Here is a 16,247-nt window from a genome sequence, read left to right as displayed (position 1 = left end):
CCTTAATTTGCTGTCAAATTCCTTGAAAGCATTGAAGTTTCATTTGGAATTAAAGCCCCCTGCCCCAAATTTTGCGTCTTCTCTTGTAACATAGGGGGTTCCATATGTCATAGGACACTTCTCTCTCTTTCAGCCAGGAGACATCTGGAACAGGTGGGGTACAAACACTACCTCTTCTGCAACACCCATTTCTCAGAGTTTTCCTTTCTTGACCGGAGCAGAAGGGAAGAAACTCAGTCAGTGGAGTGAATCTGCGTTCACTGTATAAACTTACAGGACGTTTTCCAGGCGGTTTTCTTTGCAGGAAGCAGTGAGTCTGCCTTTCATCCCTCTTTAGGCTTTTTTACTTCTTTAGCTGGGTCTTGAGAGGACTTGAACCACTTGCCTCTAAGAGAGGTTAGAGTAATAAACATCTTGGCCAACACCAGAAATATTTCTAAAAAGAACAATATATCTTTCAGAACAAATAGTTTTTCTAAGAGAACATATTAAACAACCAGTGAAAGTGGTTCCATCACAGGAGGCCTCCAGAGTGACCGCGACGGTGGGAAGTGGCTCTGTTGCAATCCCAGAATGTTCCGGGGTGAGGTCCCGGCTTGGGTTGCAGGCGATGGACGGCTTCCGGGCAGCGCATTCTTGGCTGGAATGTAGAAGGAGTGGGGCTTGGGGGAGGGGGTGAGAATGAATATGGATGTGGATATGTATACATATGTGTGTATACACACACACAGCCGAATGCTTTTTTCTTCCCCATTTGCACAGGGTCATTTGTAGGAATTCTCTTTGGCCTTCCTGCCTTACTGAGGGGTGCGAGAGTAGGAGCCAAGTACTTTACCTGGGTTTGTTTTCTTGATGCTTGCAAAACCCCTCAAATGTAGATACATATTGGCACCATCTTCCAAATGAAAAAGACAAACTAGTCTTAGAAGTTAAGGAATTCGCTGGAGTTCACAGAGCTGAGAAACGCACATAGCATAAAAGCATGGTTTTAATTGCTAGTTTGGGGAGCTCTGCACTTCAGACTGCCTTAGGGGGGTGATGTCTGTAACTACACCAACCACCTGCAGAAACTAAATCTGAAAAATAGGAGAATTTTGTTCAGGTGAGGAACTGATAAAATGAGCAAAACTCAAGAAACTCGTTACGGTATTGGCCACCGTGATTGGCCTGAAACTTGGCAGCGTTACTGGTTCTTAGTGTTACTGGTCTGAATGGGAAGGCATCCAGCCAAAGGGGCCGCTTTTTGTTTGTGGCCTTTGCTCGTTTTCCGGCCCTTAGTCAGGGGTGGTTGTGATTTGCTGCTGTGGTTTGCTTTTGAAATTCTGTATCTCATTTTATGCCAGTCCTCTGTGGATAAAAGAAGTAGGAGAGAAGTAACTTTTTATGTATTATAAAGGTAGAAATAGACTCCTACGATGATGTTGATGACAGCAGTGGCTCCTCAAACCAGCCACTGTTCTAAGAACTTCTCCCAACAGCCCTGTGATCCAAGTGCCATTATTATCCACATTCTACAGGGGAGGAAACTGAGGCACAGAGAGGTTAACAGTTGGTGAATGGGGACAGAGCTGTGTTCAAACCCAGATCTGTCTGACTTCAGAGTTCACTGTGCTGTATTCTGCCTCTCAGTGGGACAGGCATTTCCCGAATCCCAGACAAAGTGGAGACTGGCCCTGAGTTGTATCACAGGTCACAGCCTAGGGCCTGAAGGAGACACACATACACACATTGAACTCTCTCTCAAGACATATTTTTGATGAGAAGCAGTCCACGCCTTCTGGGCAGCTTCCTAGATTTGTTTACTCAAGGACTATGTTTATGATTTGGTCAGAGTACAGGAAATCATGACTTGTAGACTGGATAACAAGCCAAAAAAGAGGGTTTTTTTTTCAAGTAAATAGGTATTTGTGGGGCTTGCCATATAGGTGGGTTTGTGCATAGATGTGGCTGTAGATGCAGGAAAGAGCCAGGTTGAGGGATGTCAGCTGTCAGCTTGGGTTCTTTAGGTTTCTCCCCCACAACAGAGCTAACTCACAAACTTTCTTTCCCTGCTATTCTGAAGAGTTGGGTGTTTTGTGCTTCTCTATCCCCAGACAAGCCAGACCCCCCAGCCGGCACACCTTGCGCCTCTGATATCCGGAGCTCCTCGCTGACCCTGTCCTGGTACGGCTCCTCGTATGATGGGGGCAGTGCCGTCCAGTCCTACAGTGTCGAGATCTGGGACTCGGTGGACAAGACATGGAAGGAACTAGCCACATGCCGCAGCACCTCTTTTAACGTCCAGGACCTGCTCCCTGACCGAGAGTATAAATTCCGTGTACGCGCAGTCAACGTGTACGGGACCAGTGAGCCGAGCCAGGAGTCTGAACTCACAGCAGTGGGAGAGAAACCTGAGGGTAGGCTGGCTTCCCTTCATCTCTGGCTTGAAATGAATGTGCATGACTTACCTTGTGTGTGTAGAAACCTGTGCTGAGAGGGCTACAGAGGAACTGAGAAGACATCAGTGATGACTGGTAGAGTCTTTTGGATCTTGATTTCCAAGGCGTGATGCTGATCCATGCTTTAAAAGAAGCACAGACAACCTTTCAAAAAACTTGAACCAGCAATTTTGGTACACTGCCACCAGAGGGTGATGGTGTGTTAATCAGGAGCAGAGTCCTGGAAGGCGAGAGTTCACTAGACCTGAAGCTCTCCTCCCCACCCTCCTTCCTCCTTCTCTTGCACTCATATTTGAGTGTCTACTAGATGTCAGGTTCTTGGGACAAAAAGACAGATAAGACAAGGAGGTTAAAATCTAGGAGACAACTGTGTACACAGCTAACTATAATGAGGTGGGCTACATGCTATTATAGCAGTATGAACAAATTGCGAAGGAGACACAGCAGGAGCCATGAGTAATTTTGCCATGACGGTTGGGGAAGGCTCCTAGAGGAGGTAACACTTACTCTGAGTCTTGGAAGAAGGAATAGGATTCCAAGAGGCAGGGAAGATAAGGAGAGGCATTCCTGGCAGAGGAAACAGCATGAGCGAAGGTACAAGGTGATGGAAATGGGTGGCCTTTGGGGAAGCTTGTATGTGGCCAGGGCATATGCTGTGTGAGACAGAACAGGAGGAGGCAACTCTGAAAGGGCAGTTTAGGCAAAGTTGTGAAGTTTGTCAAAGATTTTCAGGCAGGGGATAGGATAGAATTAGATCTGGGTTCTTAAAGAAAGAGAATTAGGGGAGAAGAGCTTTACTACTCAAAATGTGGTCTGGACCAGCAGCCTTGGGATCTGGGAGCTTGTTGGAAGGCAGACTCAGCCCCTCATTCCCCCGGTTCCTTCTTCATTTTAACATCATCCGCCCTCCCACCCACCATGGTAGGAATGCATATGAATGTTGGAGGCCCTGGAGTGGAGGAGGGGAAGGGATTGGAGTCAGTGAGACAGCAGGTGGGCATCTGTGGTGTAGTCCAGGGGAGGGATGGTAAGGGCATGAACTAAAGCCTCAGGAGATGGAATTGACCACACTTGATGACTTTTGGGGTAGAGAGGTGAAAGTCAAAATTAGAAGAGTTTATGATGACTCCCAGTTCCTGGCTTGGGTAACAGAACACAAATTCAAGAGCCATTTAGAGGTTTATTATTATGCTTCGTGGTGGCTAATATATTCTAAACTTTTGCTGTATGTTAACAATATGTTAAGCACTTTAGGTGCATCAGTTCATTTCATCCTAATAACTTAATGAAGTAGATGATGGTGTTACCCGTTTTTTAATAGATAGGGGAAATGTGTTTTAGAGGGTGGAGCTTCTTGCCCAAGGTCGCAGAGCTTGTAAATGATGAGGTGAAGCTTGAACTTAGAGCTTGTGTGACCCAAAGCCTGTGCTCCTTTGGTTCAACTGTGGGAGGAGGTCAGGCTGCCTCCCAGCTTCCTGACTCCATTAAGTGACTTGGTAGTTAGGTAACGGAAGCCAGGGACAAGACTGGAGTTCTGGTCTCAGTCCTGTTGAATGGAGGTGTCTGCAGTATATCCAAGGGGAGGTGTCTTCAAACTGTGGAACAGTTGAGTCTAGAGCTCAGAAGAAAGGTTTAAGCCAGAGCTACAAATGTGGGGGTCTTCACTATTTAATTGGTCATTGAAGCCATGGGCATCAATGAGGTCACTGAGAGGGCAGTAGAGAATGTCAACACTGTTGAGGAAATGAAGGAGCCTGCAAAACCAAAAGAAAGGACTGGGACGGGAGAGGACCTAGAGGAGGCTGGGACTGTGCTATAGAAACACAGGAAGGAGGACGTTGCAAGAGGGCTCAGTGAACAGCATCCAATGCTGAATAAAGATGAAAGAGATGAGGACTCAGAAAGATATTTGGATTTAGCCCTTTGATACATAATGATCTTTCAGAGCAAATTCCCTAGAGTTTCCACAGGGTGGAAACATGGTTGCCGTGGGGTTAAGGAATAAATGGAAGAAGGAGAGGCCACGAATATGGAATATTATTTCAAGAAGTTTCGTGTGAAGAGAAGAAAAAGGATGCTGTGAATTTAAGATGGAGGAAAGGTTGGGGGCAGAGAGGAAGGTGGAGGGACACCAAGGGAAAGAGCTCCTGGAGAGAGGAGAGCTTAAAGGTAAAAGAGAGAGAAGATTGTGGAAGACTCAAGGACCAAGGGGCTGGATAGAGCACAAGTCCTAAAATCACCCTACACCAGCAGCATCGCGAGTATAGAAACTCATTTTGATCTGATATCCCTCTTTAGTTATAAAAATTAGGTATAAAATAGCTATTAAAACTTTACTTTCAAATTAAATGAGGGCTCCAGAAAGAAAGTTAGAAGGATACCAATGGAAAACCACCAAATTTACAATTTTGCCTGTGCGGCCCTGTTTTGGGGGCCTGTACTCAGTGAGCCCTGGAAATACACAGGAGAGCAGGTCTCCCTGAGAGCCGTGGTGCACAGCGTGGGGGCATGGATCCCCACTCCCAGGACAGCCTAGGCCTGGGCCTGTTGCTGCTTTCATGGGCACCCGATGCTCACAGACACCTCCCAGGGGAAACAAAGTAACAAAACGGCCATCGGCTGCCCTTTGACAACCCTCCTTTGAAATGAGCCAAGTGGGGAGCAGGCATGTTAGAGTGGGGGTGCCAGGAGAGGCAACCAAGTCCCAATCTGCATGTTCTTAGGATATTCCTTTGTTCAAGAGGACTCCCCACCTCTCGGAAAAATGACAGGAAGAGAGAGAACATTGCAGTGAGAAGATGGTTGTTCACTGGAAAGGAAAGCTTCTAGTCCTTTGTGGCGTAAACTGGGAGAACCTGTAGAATGTCTGATGACCCCCCGCAGAGGACCACAGGCCACGGGAGCTGCGAGGTGTGGCTCCCAGGAGGCCAGGACAGCGGCTCCCAAGGCTACGGACAGTCTACGGGGAGGAGGGGCTGGGACCACTTGGCTCCAGGCAGGTGGCCTCTCCCTTCTTCCCTGCTGCCAGCTGACCCTGTCTGTGGTCCTCAGACTCCCTTCCTGGGGCCCCTCCCTGGCTGGGAGCAGACCAAGGGAATGTTGAAATTGCCTGCAATCCGGGGGAGGGGTCCAGGCCACCCAGGGCTTCCAGACTGGAAGCTGTTCCCACCCCCAGGCCCAGCTGGATTATCCAAGGGGAGAGGAGGCACAGAACAGTTGGCAAGCATTAGGCCTGAGGAGCAGAGGCGGGGGTGGGGGTTCCAAGCAAAAGCCCTCTGTGGACTGCTCGGATGCTTGTTAGTTATAAGCCTGGGTGGGTCAAATCTCTCTACTTTCAGAGGGAAATGGCTCTCAGAGAAGTGGGGGGTGTGTGCACATCTGTGCGTGTGTGCATGCATGTGTAGAGGAGGGATGGGATAGGTGGTTATGGTAGGTCATTTCTCTGGAGCCAGCGGGGTGTGGTGGTCGTCAAAAAGGCAGTGCCGATTAACCCTCCCTCCCCTAAGCCCAGCTAATGTTGGCTCTCATCCTCCCCATTGCTACCACTGCCCCTCCTGCCTCTGCCTCAGCTGCTCTGGTTTTCTGCTTCATCCTGACCTCTCAGTTCCATCCCTGCTAGCACCCCAGCCCTCACTCTCTATTCACTCACCCAGTGTGTCCTCCGCCCCTCCTGTGTTCCAGGCACTGCCAGGGTCACTGGGGATATGGTGGAGGATAAAGCATGGGAGTCCCCATCCAGCTCCAGAGCCACCCCAGACTAGGATCCCTAACCCAACAGCCCCCTAAACCTGAGTAAAGGGAGCCCCCCACCCCCCGAAAGGACTCGCTCTCTCGCATCCCACCCAGGTCTTGAACTCTACTCCCACCCTACTCAGCTCACTCTTAAATCCGCTCCATCCTTGCTCCTAATTCTAACTTGTTCTAGTCTACAGAGTTGTTAGCAAACAGTTGTGATAGAGGCCTCTTGTAGAGTTGGGGCTTCCTTGCAACCCCGAGGGCAGTCAGAGAAGCAGAGCATGAAGATGGGAGATCAGCTGCTCCCCCGGCCTAGGCCACAGCTACGCTGGCCCGGCAGAGGCCCTCTCCTGGGCTGGGGTGCCCCCTAGTGCCCATTGAGCATGCAACAGCCCTCAGCCCAGGAAAGGGATCACACTCTGTCCAAGGGGCTCACGGGACATGTGCTGTGTGCGGGGGCCCGAGGGCTCAGCTGATCATCTCCCAAATGCCACTCCAGGGTACTGAGACTCAGCTGTCTGCAGAATATCTCAGAACCATCTTCCAAATAGTTCTTCCACTTAGCTCTTGGATCGCATATCTCTTTCTAAATAGAAGATTTTTAAAAATGTTTCATTGAAGTCCTTCCTACTGCAGTTAGCTTCTTCCTCATGGAAGGATGGTAACCAAGTGGGCACCTCTCTCATTACTACAACGCTTTATGCTTGAAGAGCTTGGGCAGCTGAACTGTGGTCTTCCCCCATCTCCTGTTCTTCCCCTTGTGGCCGTTTCTCCTCCAATGGAATGGAGGCAGGACGAGAAGGGAGAGGGGGGAGGGAGACATCTCAGCCTGGAGCCTTGGTCCGAGTTTCACAGGGAGGAAGGGTGGCAGCATAGCAGTGAGCCAGAAGAAGAGGCGTGAATTCCCTGAGAAGGACCTGGGTGCCCACAGCCATTGTGTCGGGAAAGCTCTGCATCTTGATCGCCAAGGGGAGAGGCAGGACGAGAGGACCGGGGGTGGTGTTTGTGATGAGGGACAAGAAGGTTTGCTCGGCAGTTTCTTACGGGTGTCAAAGTGATCCGCAGAGGCCGGCTGTAGCACTGGGTGCTCTCCTCAGGGCTAACTGGAAAGTGCCCCAGGTGCCAGGTCATTGGCGAGCCCCTCATGGGCCCACAGCACTGCTGGTACTTCTTCACTAGTGAAGGACAGGCCATTCCTCCTAAAGACAGTGGGCCAAGAAAGCCTGCTTGCCCTGCGCTCAGAACACTCCAGTTGCCATTACACACCAGGGTGTATGGCATGGGACCAAAAAGATAAGGGATGCCTCAACAGGTCAGACCTCAGTCTCAGACAGGGCCACCATGGGTCAGGATGATGGGGCCTTCCTGACAGTAAATGTTATTATTATTATTATTTTGTCTCTAAAACCCACAAGTGCTCAATTAATGATTGTCGAAGTGACTTGAATCTCTTGCTTCCCTTAAAACCCTGTTTGAAATATCATTGTTGAACTAACCTAAACATCTATTGAACCTATTCATTGTTCTCATGGTACCTCTTGAGATGAGTTCCATATGCCTACAGGCTTCCTCCTTTGTGAGGTCTAACACTAAATTGTTCTCTCAAGTTACAGTATTCGTTAGTTGATCAAAGTGCATAACCCTAATCTCACCCTTGGTAATTACAACTTTTTGTGTGTGTGTGAGGAAGATTGGCCCTGAGCTAACATCTGTTGCCAATCTTCCTCTATTTTATGTGGGATGCTGCCACAGTGTGGCTTGATGAGCAGTGCTAGGTCTGTGCCCGGGATCCAAACCTGTGAACCACAGGCTGCCGAAGCGGAGTGTGAGAACTTAACCACTACACAAACCGGGCTGGCCCCATGATTTTTTTTTAATCATGTATGCTTTACACTTCTTTCCCCACTGGAGAGGCCTAAACTTTTTTGATTGTCTTCACATGGCAGCCATTCCTTTCAGTGGCCCTCCGTACCTCCGCCAGCTCCATGAGAGCTTTCTAAGAGCCCACAGCCAGAGTGCCAGGAGCAGATGACCCCAGGCTCTGCCACGGGCAGAGTAATAAGACCTGTTTGTGGCCACTGCCCATTTCCCTGATGACGCATTCTGTTGGCCAGAGCAGTGGGTTGAGGAACTGGTCTCCCTCACTTGCGTTTTAACCAATACCCTAGGCTCATCACCCTGAAAGGCTGAATAATTAAATTCTCCCTGAAAACATGACCCCATTAGTGCCTTCCAGGTCCGTTGCTCTCAGGTGCCTCCTGGTCATCTATGCATTTGACAGTGTCACTGTTAACTCTCAAACACGTGATTTAGAAGAATCGATCAGGCAGGCTCCCATCCCGGCAGTCTCTGTGAAACCCCACCACTAATCTGAGTCCTCGTCTGGCTCATCCTTTTTTATTTTGCTGTGGCCATTTAATTTCTGTGACAAAATATTCCTCCCAATCCACTCATGTTTAGGTTTTTAAAACTAAACTTGGTGAATAGCGTTTTTAGAACTCTGCACAAAGCACATCCTCTCTAGCTCATGGTCACACACTTATCAACTCCCTCCAAACTCTTTCAGCAGGGATACTCATCTCGTCTGGGAACTATGTTACTTTTTCTCGGGTGGTTTGCTTAGGTTGCAGTAATGTTCTGCCCTCAGCCTGACAGGGGCTCCCTGTCTACAGCTCTGAGCTGCACCCTCTCCCTGACCCCACCTCCATCACAAATGCGCAGTTTGCACAGCACTGCTGAGCTGTGTGCCCACACCCAACTGTCCGTGCTGGGCAGTGTCTGACCAACCGCCTGCCCGTCCACCCCTGTCTCCTCCTGGGAGGTTCGTCCACACCCTGGTCCCTTCCTCTCAGTCTTGCTGTACTGGGGGCATCAGGAAATCACACCCTTCCCCCCCTCTTCACACATACACACACACACACACACACACACACACACACTTTCACCTTTAAAATCCTTGTCCTCCCTCTGATTTCTCTCAAGTCTTTGTTCTGTCTCCTCAGGGAACCTCCCTTGGCTCCATCTGTCAGCCAGAACACAGCCCACATCATAGCTGAGGAGCGCAAAGCATGGCATTTAGAGCAGCCAGGGACCCTAGAAATCACTTAGAAATGCAACTCCTTCCTGTTACAGATGAAGAAACTAAGGCCCAGAAAGGAGAAGGCACTTAGCCAAGGTCAAGAAGCCACAGTGGCCCTCTAGGGACAAACAAACACCAAGGCAAAGAAAAGCCTGGAGTCCTGAAGTGGGTGTGTTCTGCCAGACACCTGCCTGTCCCCTCATGTCCTTCATTCGCTCCTGACACATCCCTGAGCAGCCAGTGCTTATGTCCCTCCTTGCCCTACCTCATGAACACCCATTGGTTTCATTGTGTGACATCATTCACCTCCTTGTTGTGGTCCATCATATACTTTAAGACACAACTCAAGGGCTGCTTCTTCCAGGAATAATTGCTCTGACTTTATATTTGCCCCATTTTGCATCTCCTTCCACCATTGTGTGTTCAGATTGTACTGCTGTATCATGTACTTGATTATATAACATTAGTAATGGATAGTTCAAGTATATGTGTTTTTGCCTCTTTGATTAAATTATAAGCCCCAGGAAAGGAGAGATCATGCCTTCTGTGTATTTCGTTTTGTCAGCCACAATAACTGGCGAGGGACTTGGGACACTGCTGGAATTCCGTAAAAAGTGTTCAGTTAGTGGATAAATGGATTGGACACTAGAAGCAATTATAAGTTACTGACTTTGGAGCTGGAGCAGAAAGGGACTGTCACAGTTGTGTGTAGGTTCTGAAAAATCAAAGGGACTGGAAGAGCTGTGAGAAGGGTATGTCTAGGGGAACAGGCGGTTAGAAAGGAAGGGATGGAGGCAGGAGCAGGGGGAGGTGGGGGACTCGGGGCGGTGAGGAGGCCAGTGCCTGCTGGTATACGCATGGCCTTGTTACAGCATGGACTAACCGATCCTGTGGCAATGCCCAGAGCTCTGGGCTTGGTGGTCTGGTTCCTGGGCAGCCTGAGGCCTGACAAGGCCCCTAGCAGGTTTTGTTCTCAATAGGCCTTCAGTACTGATCACCATGTCCTCTCTGCCCACCCCCTTGTCTCCTCCCCCTAGAGCCGAAGGACGAAGTGGAGGTGTCAGATGATGGTGAGTGCTGGCCACCTGTCCTCGGGTTGGCTCAAGGTGGTGGAGGGGGTGAGTGAGGGATCTGATGGCTCACACTCACCCCGACCCCCACCCTGCAGATGAGAAGGAGCCTGAGATCGATTACCGGACGGTGACAGTCAATACTGAACAAAAAGTGTCTGACTTCTATGACATCGAGGAGAGACTAGGATCGTAAGTGGAGTGGGAAGCGCCCTCTGGGCCCCAGCGTGAGGGTGGCACAAGTCCCACAGTTAAATTCCGTGCCTCGTATTCCTGCCTCTTCCTGGGTTCTGCCAACTCCCCAGCCTGAGATTCCTGCAGAATCAGGAGGGACTGACCCTGTCGGCACCTCCATGAGAGCATTGCTCACCACGGGCTGTTTTAGGAATTGTTCGTGCAGTTCTGTGCTGGCCCAACTCTGTGAAAGCCTTGGGCAAGTCCTTCGTTTTCTGAGCCTCAGTTACCCACACATGACTAAACTGAGGGGACTGGGTCTAGATAAGACTGTCTTTAGGGTCCCTTCCATTTGATCCACAGAAGTCGGTTGAGCCTGATCAGCAGTTCTCTCTTTGTGCTTCAGTAAAATGCACAGCCTTGGAACGCACAGCTGGTCATCACCACTCACTTTAAGAACTTGGTCCGCATTCTTTATTCTGGCTTCTCCTGGGGTGTGGACCCTAACCCTGAGCCCTCATGGCAGCCAAGCTGTCTCCTCCAGCAGCAGTACCCAAGGCTGTCCATCTCCCCCTAACTCTCCACCCCTGGGGGAGGACGGGAGGCGGAAGAAAAAGGAATGGGCTCAGGTTTTATTTCCAGTGGGGTTCTGGAACTAAAGGAGTGACACCAACCTTGTAACAGCTCTGAAAGGAGCCTGTACTGTCTGTGGGAATTGTGTCAGAGGAACACCACACCCCGGTCAACCCACAGTGGGAAGCAGGGCCCTTCCTAGGCTGTCTCCAGGGGACCGGTGCTGGAGAGTTGAGTGGAAGGAAGGCAACCACTGGAAGATTCTCTGTCTTTGGGAAGGACTTTCTCAACCTGGCTTCATGGGTCCCTCTGCGGGGAAGGGCAGAGAAGTCCATCAGCAAGACTGAGGCCTCAGGCCAAGGTGATGACAGTCTTCCAAGAACAGCTACAGCAGACAGTGTTTGGGAGGGGATGTGGGCCGGGCACAGGCTGAGGTCAACAAGTGATGGAGAGTAGGTTTGTCAGTGTTAGAAAAGCGCTTTATTGGTCTAGAGCAGGGGCTGGAAAACTTTTTCTGTAAAGGGTCAGATAGTCAATATTTTAGGTTTTGTGGGCCATACGGTCTATGTTGCAACTACTCCACTCTGCCATTGAAGCACGAAAGCAGCCGTGGACACTGTGCATACAAATGGGCACGGCTGTGTTCCAATAAAACTTTATTTATAAAAAGAAGCAGGCCAGATTTGACTCACAGGCCACTGTTTGCCAACCTCAATATAATGGAAAGCTTAGCTAAACGTGCTTTTTCTCTCCTCCCCCCTCTCATTTGCAGTGGGAAATTTGGACAGGTCTTTCGACTTGTAGAAAAGAAAACTGGAAAAATCTGGGCAGGGAAATTCTTCAAGGCATATTCGGCAAAAGAGAAAGAGACTATCCGGCAAGAGATCGGCATCATGAACTGCCTCCACCACCCCAAGCTGGTCCAGTGTGTGGATGCCTTCGAGGAAAAGGCCAACATCGTCATGGTCCTGGAGATGTGAGTGGCCTGCCGCCCAGCAACCCAGGCACCGTGGGCCTGGGAGCCCCACATGTGTCTCCCCCACTGTCCCACCCCAGCCCCTCTGCCCCAAGATGGAGAGCACTGCAGGCAGGGATGTGAGGTGCACGTCTCTCCCTATCCCATATGGCCAGGTGCTGACCATTCGGAGCAGCAGGTCTGTGTGCAGTACTGGCCGTGACCACTGACCACCAGCCCAGCTGCAGCCCCCTGCTCATTTCCACAACAAACTGGAAGATCTTTGAGGACGCTGCCTCCTTTTCACCCTCATCTCCCCATGAAAGGGCCAAGGCTCTCCATAGGCTCCTTGGTTTCATTCAGGGGCATTCTGACCTAGAGGTAGCTTTAGAATAGAAGGGGAGTGACAGAGCAACCTCCTGACTAGCCTGCAAAAGAGATGGGGGCCCAGGGCTGGGAGCTTGGGATGGGGAGTGTAACCTTGCTGTGCTCTGCATGCCCCTGTCCACGTTTGTCTGTCCCCTTGACTTCCCACTTACCAAAGAGTAGCACTTTCTGTGCTGGGTTGTACGAAGACAGGGGGATGCATCAGATGACCTCCAGCCAAGGCTTTCCTGGAATCCATTGTTTCCTCCAGTCCCAGTCCTCCACTTCCCTCACCTCTGAGCCACTGGCACACATATGCACACACGCATGCACACACACAAACGCACATACTGGCATCAGTAAGCCAGCCTTCTTCCACAGTGTCTGTATTTTTAAAGTCTCCTTTCCTTTTTTTAATCTGAATTTTTTTGAACATATGATACAATCACATCAAAAAATATAAGAAAATGCACAATGAAAAGTCCCACTCCCACCCTTGTCCGCCATCTACCCTGCTCCTACCCCCTCCACCACAGGTAACCAATTTGATTGGTTTTGTCTGTATCCCTCTAAAGCTTCCTTATGAAAATACAAGCATATATGATATGTATTCTTATTTCCCCGCATTTTAACACAAAGGGAGCCTGTACTTACTACTGCTCTACACTTTGTTTCTTTTCATTCAGTGGTTTATCTTGGAGATAGTCCTGTAGCAGTAGCTAGTCAGCTTTCTCGTTCTCCCAGCTCCGTAGGATGTCATCGCAGGCATAAGCCACAGTTTATTTAAGCAATCTTCATTTGATGGGAGGTTGGATGGTTTCCAGGCTTTTGCTTTTACAAACAAGCAGTGTTTGTAACCTTGTGCATACGTCTTTTCACTCATGCCTGCATACATCTGTTGGATAAACTCCCAGAAGGGTGGGAGTGCTGGATCAAAGGGTATGTGCATTTGAAATTTTTAGAGATATTGTGAAATTGCCTTCAGCATCCTTGAATTGCTCATCCTGAGCTTCACGGATCTTAGCCCTTGGCAAAGGACTCTGTCAACATCTTGACTTGCTTTCCCAAGAAAGGCAAGGCCAGTAAGACATCCCCAAGCCTGAGGTGTGAGTCTCTCCCCTCACCCCATTTTGCTGTGTTTCCTTTCAGTTTGTGTTTTCTGGGAAGTGCAATGGTGGTTAAGAGCACAGACTTGAGTCGGATAAACCTCACTTCCATCCCAGCTCAGCCTCTTACTTGTTATGCGACCCTGAATAAGCTACTCGACTGTGCCAATCCTTAGTTTTATTAACTGTGAAAAGAGGATAGAAACCACCTCATGAATGCTATGGGGATTAAATGGAGTAATGTATGTCAGGCACGGTGATCTATAATTGGGAGCTGTTCTTTGTAGTATGGTGCATTGACTTTCTGTGTCCTGGTCTTTTCCCACTTAAAATTATTTTGTGAGCATTTTAACACCCAACTAGGTATTGGGGAACAAATTCTCCTATTCAGGAAACCTGGTACTGTTGAGCTGTGATTCTGCAATTGTTAAATCCTTCCAGTGAGAAGAGGTATTTGGAATAGACCCCTTGGGGTTCTCAAATTCTGCAATTCTGCAGAACTGTCAAAGATTCAGAGAAAATCTCCATTCATACCTTAGAATCTGTTCTCAGGCCCAAATTCAAACTCGCTCCCCAGCTTCCAGGAAAGACTTAGCCCACGTCTGTGGCCTCACCCATTGTTTTCTCACAATATCCCTGTGGGCTACAGCTTTCACATTTGTTCTAGAACAGGTTGCTTGGTCCAGGCAGCGTGGGTATGTGAGGACATGTGAAGAAACGTCTTCTTTTTAGAAGTTAAACCTTGAGCAAGTTCGTGAGAGGGGGCAGGGAGGGGGCAGCAGGCAGCCAAGCCTGGGTAACGCCGGGCAGCAGCGCCAGTGGGCAGAATACCATACTTAGCTTGGAATTGGGAGCTGGCAAGCTGGATGGAAAATGTGGGGAGAAAATGTAAGAAGGCTTCAGCTGGTCTGGATTTCATCCCTCCAGCCCACACCTCCCCCATGGACAGGAGCAGGTCTTCTGTGCACAGGGGCCAGAGGATTTGCCTGCACGTGGGGAAAAAGATTTGTCTGCCCCTTGATAGGAACTCAAGCAGAGAAGAGGCAGCAGGGTCATCCTCCAGCTGTCCTTCCACCCCAGCTTAAACACACTTGGCCACTGAGAGGGGACAGATTGCTTTCAGCAGTGCAATTTGCGCTTCTCCTTGTTTGATGGAGAAACGGAGGTTAAGAGGAGGACCATGCCTGGTGATTCGGAAAAAGGAAAATGTATTCCAGGGTCCCAGCCTCCAGTTCAGCTGCCTCAGATGCTGTGAGAAATCAGAATTAATGTGTCTTCAGCCATGCTGACCTCTGATGACTGACAGGCCCCCATCGCCATAGCAGCATTGCTCAGAGACAAGGGTCCCTTCAGGCTCCTGGCCTGGAGTCTGGGCTTGTCCTTCTGGGAGTGCTCAGGACATTCCAAGTGGTGGGACCCAGAACACAAAAGCAGACTTGCAGTTTAGGCTGAGTCGTCCATGGCCTGTTGCAGGTTGGTGCTGCCACTGGCAAAATCTATCAAAGAACACCTAGCTGGCTGCCAGGAGACAAGGAGTGGCTGGTACCAAGTCCCCTGAAGTGCCATGCCTTCTGGCTGCCAGTGAGGGCTGGCCAAGCCTACGGTTTGGGGGATAAATTTGATCCCTTGGGATTAGGTAGCCTTGGTAGTAGGTATTTATTTCTTCCTTCCTTCCTTCATTCATTCATTTCCTCACAGTTAATTTAGGAAGCACACATTTCTTCTGGCCCAGTCTTGGCCCTCAGCGTTACCCCATCTCTGTGGCTGGCGGCTTCTTTCCATCCATAGTCCTGAACATTTTGAAGAGAAACTTATATAGAACCTTTAATCCTGTTTGTGTAACACCTTTCTTCCTAGAAAATGGACCACAAGGATGGTTTCAAAATATATTAAATATATTTAGGTATGAACCTATTTGAACCTCTGTTGAGTAGGTTCCCTCTAGAAACACAGCAGTCATTATCTCCGTGGCTCAGATTTCTGCCACTCAGACATTCTGAGGACACTGCAAATAATGGTTTCTTGCTTCTTCAGAATATTTTGAATTTAAAAGCAAACACTTGGGGGCCCTTTGTGGCAGATATTGGCCAGGTATAAAGAAGGGTCTGAAGAAGAGCCAGACCTTTTTCAGACAGGTTCACAAGCAACTTTAAGACAAAGCAGACTCGATGCAAAAAGCGCAGAGAGCAGGCCGTGGAAACCCAGGGAGGGAAGCATCATCATCTCGTATGGGGATATCTGGAGTGATTTCTCAGAGGACGAGAATTTCAGCTGGCCTCCTGGGGTGGGAATTGAGTAAGCCAGTGTTTCCCACACTTGCCTGGTCATAACAAGGAGCTGGGGTGTTTATTAAAAATGTGGATACTCAGATCCCTCCCAAGGGAAGAAGGTGGGGAATCTGTATTTTCAAGAGCCCCAAGGGATTCTTAAAAAAAAAAAAAAAAGTATTGATAATTAACACTATTGAGTACTTACTAAGTGCCAGGAACTCTTCTAAGCACTTTGCTTGCATTGACTCAGTCTTCACAGCAGCCCTGTGAGGGGGTGCTGCTTTTATCTGCATCTAGGAGATGAGAATATTGATGCACAGAGATACTAAGAATCACCTGAGAACTGACAATGGGGATAAGAGTTTGACTTGGAGCCTCCCTCCGTGGAGAGCGGTCGAAACGGAGGGCTGGAGGGCGAGGCGCCCCCTGCTGGCCGCCCCCTGCTGGCCGCCCCCTGCTGGCCGCCCCCTGCTGGCCGCCC

The 16,247-nt window shown here is 49.4% G+C and overlaps 1 protein-coding gene across 8 annotated transcripts in view; it reads left to right on the top strand.

The window, feature by feature from the left end:
* The window catches only part of MYLK (myosin light chain kinase), a 257,906-nt gene that overhangs the window by 215,056 nt on the left and 26,603 nt on the right, over window positions 1–16,247 (top strand). For all 8 annotated transcript variants that reach the window (XM_046658090.1, XM_046658087.1, XM_046658086.1 and 5 more), the window contains 4 exons: window positions 2,094–2,396; window positions 10,290–10,322; window positions 10,421–10,514; window positions 11,842–12,045. In XM_046658090.1, the coding sequence (XP_046514046.1) occupies window positions 2,094–2,396; window positions 10,290–10,322; window positions 10,421–10,514; window positions 11,842–12,045 (634 nt within the window). The remainder of the gene's footprint in view (window positions 1–2,093; window positions 2,397–10,289; window positions 10,323–10,420; window positions 10,515–11,841; window positions 12,046–16,247) is intronic.

This window comes from Equus quagga, chromosome 4, assembly GCF_021613505.1.
Source record: "Equus quagga isolate Etosha38 chromosome 4, UCLA_HA_Equagga_1.0, whole genome shotgun sequence".
Taxonomy (NCBI): domain Eukaryota; kingdom Metazoa; phylum Chordata; class Mammalia; order Perissodactyla; family Equidae; genus Equus; species Equus quagga.
This window is presented reverse-complemented; position numbering and strand designations above follow the sequence as displayed.